Here is a 12906-nt window from a genome sequence, read left to right as displayed (position 1 = left end):
GATTTAGTGCGTCCGAAAACACACCACTAGGCGCCAACCGATTGGTCGAGCCGTGCTTGGATTAACCAGCCGGAGACGATTTAGTGCGTCCGAAGGCACACCACTAGGCGCCAACCGGCTGGTCAAGCAATGTTTGGGTTGACTAGTCAGAGACGATTTAGTGCGTCCGAGGACACACCACTAGGCGCCAACCGACTAGTCAAGCCCAACGCTTACCTAGCGAGACTGACTCGACTGCGCACTTGTTCAGCTTTTTATACCCGTTGCTGTGTATTTCGTTTGAGAATTCGTCGTGTACGCTGTCCCGATGGTAGCTGGCGAACGAAGTGGTTGGTATGCTGCTAGCAGTGTTTTGCCTGATGCTGTATGAGTGTGCCGAAGAGTACATATGTGTGTACAGTGGTGTCTGTATGTATGTATAGTGGGATATGTGTGTACGGTGGTATATATATGTGCAGTGGAGTGTGTATGCTTCGTTTGTACGTTGTCGATATGTATCGGAAGGTATGTATATGCGTTGTTATGTGTGTACAGTGGTGTCTGAATGTATGTATAGTGGGATATGTGTGTACGGTGGGGTGCGTATGTACTCCAACGTGCTGTGTACTATTGTTTCGTAGTGAATTGCTACGTTACAATTGTATGTATAAAAAAATTTAAAACTACAGTAAATGTTTAAAAATAAACAAACTGGGAAGGGTCTTAACAACTTCACAGGCAAGAAAAAAATAACCAAAATTGGTTAAAAGTAACCAAAACGGCAACACTGGTTACAAGTCAGCAAGCTACAAGTAAAGTGAGTAGAGAAGTGAGTTGCGAATAAGCAAGCTATAAATTTAATTGTGTTAACAAGTTTAGTAAAGCGTTGTATTGCTTTAACAAATATTGTAAAGTGTTTTTACTGCATTAGCGACTATTGTAAATTATTTGTTGTACAATAAAGTTAATTGTGCTACAATTTGGTCATCGTTAGCATTTTTTTAACAATCCAGCGATACGAGCCGGAGGATTTTGGGAAATCCCCCAAAGGTTTCAAGGATAATCGTAAGAGTACATACATATTTATATTGTTCCTAACGGCTTCAATAACAAAAGTTATTTGAAAAAAAGTGTGGGATAAGGTTTTTCTATACAAAGACAGACAAAGATCATTCAACAGAAGCTTCATAAATTCTTAAACCGCATTTCCGCCTGGAAACGGAATGGCGAAAAATGTATGCCATTTTAAAAATGCCATGTGGAAACAAACAACGGCACGGGTTGTGTTTAATGCCCAACATAGTGATTAAAACTTTTTCATTTAAAGCCTAGTGAAAACTCAGTGTTAGCCCTATTAAAATTAAAATGGTTAATTTTTCCGAAATTTTGTTGTTTTTTTATCACAAATGAGAAAAAAATTTGTTTTAATTCAAAATTAACCTCTATTTAAGAAGTGTAATAGAGCTTACGTAGTAGACCGTTTGTTATTTCAACTTATTTTTAAATATACAGTTTGCCGGGCGGAAAAAGATGTATTTTGTTCTAAAAATAATCTGTGCAAAATTTTATTCGAATATGATAACTAATTACTTACGCGTTGCATTTGAAAACCATTTCCATTCAGGGAAAAAAGTGTTTAACAAAATAGTGGAAAATCATGAATTTTATAGTCATTTGCTATGTAAAATAACTCACAGAATCTGAATATGAAGTCACAAATAAAAAGTAGAATAGGTTAAAGTCGCATCGATATTCTACTGTGAATTACATCTAAAAGCTGCAAACGGTTTGTTCTTATTTATATATCTATAATCTAGAAATAAAAAATTTCTTACAGACTACATAGAACTAACTATATTTGCAACAATTATATGTACATACATAATAAGTAGTTATTTAAAAAATTTATTGAGCGATAATTTGAAATTATATTTAGATAGCGAAAAATCAAAAGCCAAGGAACTTGAAATCTGGTTAAACTTTTTCAATGTTCTAACCAAAGGTGCCATCGAGGCAGAATAAAGCTTATTTGATTTCAAAGTATATAGATCCAAATCTTTTGCATATCGATTTGAAAATAGAAAAGTTATGGCAAATTTAGCAAATGATATTGGATTCAAGCAACGTATCGATACTGTACAGCAGATTAGATCGCAAAATCAATTAACATATCATTTTCAATGGCATGATTATGCACATCGCAATTAGAAAAACAGCTGATAATGGTTTTGTTTTATTAAGCAATAGTCTGTAATATTTTGTAACAACTGTTACGAATTGTCAAGCCTTGGCCGGCAAAAAAGTTGATAAAAGAAGATAAATTGAGATAGCAAAATAAAATTTGGTTTATAGATAAAGTTAGGAAGTTTCTGCAAGATAAATTTATACTTGTAAATATTTTCCACCAAAATAAAAGCCATTTTACTAAAGTTGCATAAAACTTCAAGCTTTTTCCATGGTTGGCGTTTTTGTCCTTTTGTATCCTTGTAAACTTGTAAATATTTTCCACCAAAATAAAAGCTATTTTGGCGTTGGTTGGCGTTTTTGTCCTTTTGTATCCTTTCATATGAGAGAAATTCTCAGAAATTAAATTACTTGTAAGTTACTGTGTAATTATTTTAATAGAAAAAAGTAACCAAATTTGACGACGGGTTTTGTTTGACTGTTTTTAGTGTATCTGACAAACAAGAAGAAGAGAAATTTTGAGGGATATCATTTCACAAAAAGTGGGAGGGAAGATTTGTGCCTAGTAGCTACTCTTGTACACGAAGGCAAATTCAATAAAATGTGGTCAACAACAACAACAACTGCTTTAGCGTTTTTTTTTGGAAATAATCTCCTAGTGGAGGAAAAACGACAAATAGTGAAGGCACTGCAATTAATCGAGCCAAACGTAAAATTCAGTGAAGATAGAGTTTTAAATCTCGTTCTCTTGATTCGCAAACCTATTCGAGATTTCGTGTGCCACAAAACTAAAAAAAATCTTCGACTTCTTACGGACTGATCCATCCGAATGGGGGAAGAATGAAGATTATATAGCCGCTACCGAAGATTACAATCGAATCTTGACGAAAAATTAGGAGCAAAAGCAATTGGTGCTTCAATTTGTAGAAGCATATCGAAAAAAATATACATCACACAACAAATCTGAACTGAACCGTATTAAAAAAATCATTCTTATCAAATTTGGCCACATTTTATTGAATTTGGCTTCGTGAAAAAGAATTAGAGTAGCTACTGGGCCCAAATTTTCCTTCCCACTTTTTATGAAATGATATCCCAGAAAATTTGTCTTCTTGTTTATCAGATACGCTAGAAATTGTTAAATAAATCCCGCCGTCAAATTAGCTTAATTTTTATATACAGATTTTTAGTTAGTCAATTCTTTAATGAATTTTTCCGACTAAAAAACTGCAGATTGCAATAAGTAGTGGATAATCCAAAAATAAAAACATGCTTAACGTTTTTATACATATAGGAATTGGATAGTATCTAAAACTCTTGAGTGGAATAATTCATTATACACTACATATATTAATATAGGGATACTTTTCATTAATTTCGTATTGTAAACTAAATTTATTAAACTATGTTGTTTCTATATCTTTCAGTTTAGGTAAAGAACTGTCAACATTTGCCTTAGAGGAGTTTAACACGGATGTACTAATTAGACATATCGAAATGGCTCCAATCCCAGATACAACGAGTTTTATTCAGAAAATGGAAATGGAAAGAGAAGCTCGAGAGCGCGGAGAAATACGAGATAACCGGGGATTCTTTGCTAAATATGTAAGTTTAATCAATAATTCCCAAATATCTAAGTCGCTTAACTTAAATACACGGAAGGAGAGATTGCTTCTGTGAGAATATTCACAGTGAATTTTATATCATTTTTATTTTGTTTGATATTGTTTGAAGTATACACTAGAGGTCGGCCGCTGTGGTGTTGTGGTAAGCAGTGCGCGCTTTCACTCATCAGCACCTAGGTTCAAGCCCTGGTCAAAGCAACATCGCAAAAAATATAGAAAAAGGTTTTTTCTTAATAGTGGTCGTCCCTCGGCAGGTAATGGCAAACCTCCGAGTGTATTTCTGCCATGAAAAACAGCTTCTCATAAAAATACAATCGCCGTTCGGAGTCGGCATAAAACTGTAGGTCCTTCCGCTTTGTGTGACAATACCAAGGCGCACGCCACAAGTCGGAGGAGAAGCTCGGCCAAACACTAACATATGTGTAAGCGCCAATCTATTATTATTATTATTATACACTAGAGGCAGCGTTGCCAGGTTGACGTTTTTAACGTCATTTGGACGTTTTTTGTATCCTGTTGACGTTTGGACGTTTTTTGTGTAAAAAGTGACGTTTTTTAACTTCCCAGTAATTTTTCTCTGTGACTGAATCTCGTACTAAGTGGAACTGATTTTTAATTATTTTCTTAATAAATCTTTACAAGCTTTGTGTTTTGCAGCAGCTGCTTCAAAAGATATTTATATTTTGGACACAGATGACTTAAATATGATGCATACCAAGCGTACGCGCATGTTTTTTTTTTTGATTCTTGGACTAAGGACCTCGTGTTCAAAGGCTGGTTGTGTAAACACTTGAGGTTACGAGGCCTATTGTTATGTTTGCAATTGCACATTAAAAGCCAAATCAGGAAGAGCTGATCTCTTGCAACACGCACGCTCGCAAAAGCATCAAAAAAGCTGAAGCAGCATAAAGGGTCAGAAAAAAGTAGGCGACTTTTTTGAGACGTCATTGAAAATGTGATGAACACAAACAAGGCTGAAATATTGCTATGCTCCTTCTTAGCAGAACGTAATTTACTTAGGGTTTACACCGGACAATACCGTAATGACAATAGCAATACATGCACACTTTTTCACTAATACATGCATTCTTTTCCATTAGAATAATTTTGACAACTAATACGTATATCTTCATTGTCATGACAGCATTGTCCGGCGTAAACCCTAAGTTAGCATTTTCGACAACCGACCTCCTTACCGAATGTCTACAAGAACAAAAAAAATATTAAAAATCAACGCGATTATTTAGCACCTTTAAACTTGCACATTATTGGACTGAAATTTAATGGGCTATCAAACTGCATACTCAAAAAAAAATCTTAAAAATCGAAATAAAAAGTTGAAAATCTAGCTGAAGCTTTGCAGATTTTTTATAATTTTTGCACAAAGTTTGAAATGTGGATTTATATTTTGTTTGTTATATAATAAGCTTGGCTTTTATGGAAAAATAATAAACATTAAATAAACAAAAGAGAAACAGCCAAAATCGATCAAACTGATGATGACTTAATCAGCTGATGATTTTTATATTAACGATCTCAAACCAGTTTACAAAGAATTTTAAATGTCCTCTGTCAAAATGACAATTTTTTTGGACATTCGTTTGAATAAGACGTTTTTGGGCGGAAATGAGGTTTTTTCAGACCAGGAGGGACGTTTTCTCATGCCGAAGACCTGGCAACACTGACTAGAGGTGTCCTGGGCGAATATTTTTTCCTCTTTATTAGCTTTTTATTATTTATGGTTTATAATAATTATATTCATTACATTTTATTGAGCTTAAGGACCTGGGTAGAAACTCATTATATGAGGAAGTGAGTTAAGTTGGTCCTATTATGTTTTGCATATTTTCATATATTTTGCATATTTTTGCAAATAAACAAATAAACAAATATTTTTTGCACGTTTGCATATTTTTGTATATATTTTGCATATTTTTGTATATATTTTGGATATTTTCTATAAATTTATTATTATAAACACGCCACTTTAATGGCAGCGCTTGTTTACTCCGCACGAGACATATTGACGGCCTTCCGCCAGAATCGTGATGATGAGCAATATTGCGGACGTCATTCTTACAAAATAGTTACTGAAATAAACTTCAACTAAATACCATATCGTATTGCTCATTTGACCCAAATTCATTAGCAGTTCAATATACTTTCGGCGCCGATATTCAACACATTCTGACAAACTTAATGGCCACACACAGCGCTTGTGAAATGTTGTCAAGTGCACTCAGATTACCCTTGTCCACACACACTACTCAGTCAGCAGTCATGTGACTGGCTATGACTTACTTATTAGTTTTAAGCTATAAATAGGCGTAAATAAAATAAAGATACAGTCTGGAGGCAAGCTAAATCTAACCATATAACAGTCTTAACTAATCCTATAACAGAAAAAATACTTAGCGGTTTTTGTTACCGACGATGTCGATGTAGTAGCCGCTACGATAATAACAACAATGTCATCGGCATAAGCCAGCAATTGCACATCTTCTTATTTGGCGCTGTAACCGCCTAAGCGATTTTGGCCGAGTTCGACGTTTCCCTTCTGTGCCAACTGATGCCAATTAGAAATGCCAAGTGAATCCAAGTCCTTCTCCACTTGGTCTTTCCAACGCAGTTGGAGCCTCCCTCTTCCTTTGCTACCACCAGCGGGTTCCGACTTGAATACTTTCAGAGCTGGAGCGTCGGAGGCCATTCGAACGACATGGCCCAGCCAGCGGAGCCGCTGTATTTTAATTCGCTGTAAAGCTCATCGTTCCATCGTCTTCAGTACACGTCAACACTTAAAAACCCGTGAATCTTCCGCAAACTCTTTCTCTCGAATACTCCAAGAGCTGCCTCATCGGATGTTGTCAATGCCCATGCTTCGGCGCCATATACCAGCACGGGCATGATGAGTGACTTATAAAGTGTGGTTTCGTACGTCGAGAGAGGACTTTACTCCTGAATTGCCTACAAGAGTGCTTGCAAGAGTGATTCTCCTTTGGAATATCGTGCTGACATTATTATCGGTGTTAATGCTGGTTCCCAAGTAAACGAAATTCTACTACTTTCTCGAAATTGTAACTGTCAACAGTGACATGAGTGCCAAGGCGTGAATGTGCTGACTGTTTGTTTGATGACAGGAGATACTTTGTCTTGTCCTCGTTTACCACCAGACCCATTAGCTTTGCTTCCCTATCCAACTTGGAAAAGGCAGAACAGACTTCGCGTTTTTGTTACCGCTGATGTCGATGTCATCGGCATAAGCCAGCAATTGCACGCTCTTGTAATAAATTGTTCCTGAGCGGTTCAGTTCTGCAGCTCTTATTATCTTCTCCAACATCAGATTAAAGAAGTCACATGAAAGGGAGTCGCCCTGTCTGAAACCCCGTTTTGTGGCGAACGGCTCGGAGAGGTCTTTTCCAATTCTGACGGAGCTGGTGGTGTTGCTCAAAGTCATTTTACACAGCCGTATGAGTTTTGAGGGGATGCCAAATTCAGACATAGCGGCGTATAGGCAACTCCTTTTAGTGCTGTCGAAAGCGGCTTTGAAGTCGACATATACGTGGTGAGTGTCAATCCTTTTCTCGCGGGTCTTTTCCAAGATTTGGCGTATTCTGAATACTTGCTCTATGGTGAATTTGCCAGGTCTAAAGGCCCAATCAGTTCCTTGACGGTGGACTTTAGTCTTTCATACAATACGCTCGACAATACCTTGTAACCTATGCTTAGAAGGGTGATGCCGCGGTAGTTGGCGCGAGGCTTTACCTTGCTTCTTCACTGGAAGTGGCTTTTATGTGGCGGGTACCAAACCCAGCGCACAACCCATTGCTGGGACGGGGGTGGTCTCGCTATCAATGCACGTTTATATAGCGAGCCGCTTGCTCCAAGCAGTCACCCGTTTGCAGCTGCACCTACTGGTGAACAGACTCTGCAGACTTCAGTGAGCCCTTAAACCAGTGGTCGGCAAATTTAAACTGTGACTGTGTTGGTGAGAACAAGAGAACTGCTCCGCATGAGCAACCCAGTCGGAAATTACGATAAGTGAAATCAAATTTTTAACTTATCGTTCTTCAATAAAAACATATACCCTGCAAACCAAAGTTCCCGAAATCTTAAGGAAATCGTTAGGAGTATCTCATTTCTGTAACGATTTTTTTACGAATTTTCAAAGAAAATTATATGAAGTGGTTGACACGAACTCGTAAAGAAATTTCTGTACGAAAAATGAAGAAAATTCTGGAAAAATTCTGAAAGATATTCTTCACATAGCACCATTATTTTCGTTGCTTCACAGATTTTCTTCCGAAATTTCGTAAAAGAATGGAAGTGTGCGTAATTTATTTCATTTTAGAAAATTCGGCAAAAAATCGAATTAAATCTTAACGAATTCTGTAAAATTTCTTTACAATGCAGAATACTCTGAAAAAATGGTTTGCAGGGTAAATACATATATTTAACAGATACATATGTACATATACCATGTAGTCAAATGTACTAGTGGTAAACTACCTCACAACTAGTATGAGCCGCATGCCCAACTGGTCAGCCAACTATCTTTTTCCCATGCAATCAACTGGTATTTTTAACATGGGGATGTCCTACGAGATGGCAATTGTCAGATTTCGGTCAGAAATATATCAGTCTCATACTAGTTCAAAATAAACAGAAAACTACTAGTCCAATTATGGACCAAAACCAATACTTTGGGAGTCAAAAAATAAAACGTATTCATGAATATACAATAAAAAGCGTGTGATTAAGTACACTTTAATATATTACACATTTTTATGTAGCAGCCTTAGATTTGCCATTAATAAGTGTTAGGGTTTTGAGTATTAATTAAAAGAAAAAAAAAAACATAAATAGTTTTAACTTTCGAACATAATTTAAATGCATTTTTCATTAAATGTTATTAAAATTAAAAGCTTTCAGGTATAATAAATACTATACTTTTATCTTTTTGAATATTTAATATTGAATGTGCAAAAGAAAACTTTTAGGTAAAAATAAAATGAATACCTTAGTTCATTTTTGAGTGAACTAAGATAAAAATAAAAGTTTTCATTAAAATAAATTAAATTCATTAACTTTGCACATTTCAGTCTATTCTTTTTAAAATGTTATAAAAGTAATAATTAATGTTTAAAATTTGAGATTTGAATAAAATAAATGAATAATTCAAGCAGTTATTAAATATTCTTAATTTTTGTCTATAGTTTGGCTTGTTAATTGATAATAGAAATTAATCAANAATAAAATAAATGAATAATTCAAGCAGTTATTAAATATTCTTAATTTTTGTCTATAGTTTGGCTTGTTAATTGATAATAGAAATTAATCAAATAATTATATTAATCGTGTAATTAAAAAAACTCAAAAATAATTGAAAATGATCAAAAATAACAAGATAATCATGTAAATAAAATTAATGAACTAATTAACATTTTTTTAATCATTGAAAAAGTGCTAATTTCGGTATTTAATCATTAAACGGTTATCCAAAAAAACATGCTTTAATTCATAGATGGGCACACCAATACAGTCTCATTTTGTCATGGTATTCTACATCATACACCCACCCTGTCGGAAACAACAACAACCAAAAAGGAAATTTTTTTTTTTGGGAGAACACTGCCAGCAAAAAAAAAGGCCAAAACTTAACGGGATTATATAGCAGCTTGAAACTTGCACTTCATTATACTAGAATGAAATGGTCTACAAAACTGCATATCAAAATTCTGATTAAAAAGTTCGAGATTTTGGTGAAAATAAGCAAAATTTTTCTAATTTTTGTACCAAGTTTGAATTTGTATGGTGTTTGTTGTATACCAGCTAGACTTTTATAAAAAAAAATAATAAACATTAAATAAAAAAGACAAAATCGGTCAAAATATCGCAATTCTTTTATTTTGTGGACCACTATATGTATGTACATACATACCTAGCATATAAGTTCTTATGCATTGAGTGCAAAAGAGTGTATTTTAGTACAAAACGAAATGAAATTTTATGTTCCTAAATATTTTTTGCTTAGCACCATATAAAAGTGTTTTATGTAATGTACATAAATGTGATATATGTACATATATTTTTACACATACATATGTATGTATGTAAATACATGTGTATGTAATGTTGCATAACCAGCCAATTAATTCAATTATTTCTTTTCTTTTGTTTTTTTTTTAACTTCGTGAAATGAACTTATTTTATGAATTAATACATTTATTTGTAATTTTTTATGGAATCGCCATAGGCATCGGCCGATTCTTTCCCCATAAGCCGATTAACCGGCATTAGCATCGGTACCTGAAAAAAATTGGAATCAGCCGGACTCTAGATAGCTCATTAGAAAATTTAGAAGCTGTGTTATCTTGAAGCAGCGATGCAGCTCCTACCCCCAATTCTTCAAGTAGCTCCTCTGAGCCACCACGAAAGCGTGCGCGATGTGAAATGCTGGAATATCTTCGTGAGGAAGGAAATGCCGACAAGGAATTAATGAAAGAGTTCTTAAAGTGCGAACAAGAAAACCTAAAAGTAGAAAAGGGGGAAATCGATGAAATTAAAAAATACGCGATATACTTAGTTGTGCAGTAATTCGAAATCACGAATATTTCGTTTAGAGGCCAAAAGGTTTAACCAGACTTAAGTTTTTTGTATTAATTAACATTTTGAAATGTGTTCCTTTTGTGAATTTATAGTACAGACAAATAATTGAAATTATTAAGTGATTTTTAACTTTAAGTTACCTTAAGGAGTAAATGCTCCTTCCGTAACTAATAGTACAAACAAATTAAAATGAATTCCACTTTTTTATTATTAAATACGTATATGATTGTTTTGCGTCCTCGTTCGCGCACTCTGGGCAACGTGAGCAACCCATGTGCTAGATGCGGTAAACAATCCGAGTGGAGCCTTGGGTCACGGCAGAAAGAGAGGGCTTCGGTGGGGCCACTCCGACTTATTCGGTTTAAGGCAGTGGTCGGCGCTTCATACCACAATTGTGGAAGATCAACTCACACATATTCTTACGCTCTATCGTTTAGTCGTTGGCTAGAGAGACCCGAATCAACATCGTGCTTGGCTGCTGCGCTTTGTTTCTTGTATGCAAAAATGCCTTGCGAGAAATATTACATGCTTGAAAATGCTTTCGGTGACATGCAATGCCTTTTGTGTTATAAGTCATTTAAAAAATAAAGAATATACTATTCAAAGACATTTTGATTCTTTTATTAAGGAAACATTTTGATGAAGAAGAAATTCAACGACTTTTTAATGAAAAAAATTTATTTTTTTTTTCAAAGAATTAAAGGGTGGTTATTAAAGGGAATATGTATGCGATTAAAAGACATTTTTAATCATATCATAAAGACATGGAAAATTTTGATGAACATGAATTTCAATTTTCAATATTTGACGTGGGTTAATTCAAATGAAATTTGAAATTTTTTACTTGAGGTTTGCTTCAATATTTTCATAACTCACAAAACTAAAAACTCGAGAAAACCAGGTTTAAAGTTTTGAATTTTCATATACTCCCAAGGGAAAAATTAGTACATATTAGCTTTATCATTTGTTTCCGTCAGTTTACATACTATGCGCGGATGATCATTTTTCGGGTGAATTTTTTTTTGGGCAAAACTCAGGATAAGGCTGATCTTGTTCTAGTGAGCTACTGGTAATCGTTACAGCTATGAAATTTTTACACATCATAAGAAAGAGCTAATGTTCATTCATACGTAACCCGATTTTTGCTTTTTTGGGATTATGATACTTTTATAATAAATGCGCGATACACATACCCTGCAGGAGCCCCAAACTAGTCAGGAAAAATATTAGTTTACAACTAGAATTTCCTGACTGAAGCCGAATTAGTCGACTTCGACAATAAAGTACACAAAATATTATAACTTTAAAGCGAGTACGTATTCAATTATACCAGACCTGTTAAATAATGATTAATATTCAATGATTACACAGGCCAACAAAAATGAAAAAAAATGTTGGTGCGACAAATGTTAAAGCTATTTTGGATAGACTTTTTTGTGCTGATTACGAAAATGACTATAAATGGCCATCAGGTAAAGGTGCAGGGATGGTATTTTCAGGGGCAGTAGCCTAGGGTTCTAGCTTTAAGTTAAGCCTAAGTGAAGGTTCTACCACATTTTTACTCTTTGCTCGAGCTTCTGAAATATTGCAAAAAACCCGATTTTTTGACACTTTGACCACGATTTTCTCAAAATCTGTACGTGATGGAATCTTTATAATTAAGGATTCGTAATCAGCTTAAAAAGGTCTATCAAAAACAGATTTAACATTTGCCGCACCAAAATCAGTGTTGCGCTGTGTTATTAATTAAAGCAATGATGGGCAAAACGCTACTCGCGAGTAGCGTCTGCGTCGCAGCGCTTATACGTATACAGAAACGACGCAGCGAATTTCACTTCAGTCTGCTTTCAGTTTTTATGAGAGTAACACCACGCTTCGCCGTTGAATATTTTTATTCGTAATTTTAGCGCGTTGTTGCCACCTATATATGTAACAATGCCCAAAATGGCTGCGTATGAGTGCCAATTATAGTTTTTGGTTTTAAGAAAAGCCAATAATGCCCAATGCTTGTTACGTGGTAATACGACTACTTGGAATCGTACTTTTAATATAAGGCAACATTATTTGTCATGGTAAAAAAGTCAAACTGCCGAACTGTGTAAACCAATTTAAAGTGTTTTGTAATGGGTTTTTTGTATATATGTATGTACGATACGGCAATTTAATATATTTAGTATACTTTATTGAATACTGAGTTTTTTACAAAGTTTAGAAATTTTAAATTCGTGAATTTTGTTGTTGAATAAACTATCATTTTTTAAAACATTAGTTTAATTAAATTAAATTAAAAAAACTTTTCATGCGCGTACATATGTACTTATAAAAATTAATTTCATAATTCATTATTTGAAATTATTTCTTCATTATTTTTTTATTATATTTTATTATTTTCGTTTCATGTTCATAATACAAATTAAATATAAATTTGTAAGAGCGTTTTCTAACACGCGCAAAAAACGACGCACTTTTGTACAATATAGAAAAGTGGCAACTGTTACTCAGCGCGATTCAC

The 12906-nt window shown here is 34.4% G+C and overlaps 1 protein-coding gene across 1 annotated transcript in view; it reads left to right on the top strand.

Annotated features, from left to right (window-relative positions):
• Positions 1-3564: 3564 nt before the first annotated feature.
• The window catches only part of LOC108360820 (ER membrane protein complex subunit 10-like), a 16407-nt gene continuing 7065 nt past the window's right edge, over positions 3565-12906 (top strand). The window contains exon 1 of the mRNA XM_017613262.1: positions 3565-3768. Within this exon, the coding sequence (XP_017468751.1) occupies positions 3661-3768 (108 nt within the window). The 5' untranslated portion in view covers positions 3565-3660. The remainder of the gene's footprint in view (positions 3769-12906) is intronic.

The sequence above is a fragment of the Rhagoletis zephyria genome, unplaced genomic scaffold, assembly GCF_001687245.7.
Source record: "Rhagoletis zephyria isolate East Lansing unplaced genomic scaffold, Rhagoletis_zephyria_1.1 Rzeph_scaffold_00635, whole genome shotgun sequence".
Lineage (NCBI taxonomy): Eukaryota > Metazoa > Arthropoda > Insecta > Diptera > Tephritidae > Rhagoletis > Rhagoletis zephyria.
This window is presented reverse-complemented; position numbering and strand designations above follow the sequence as displayed.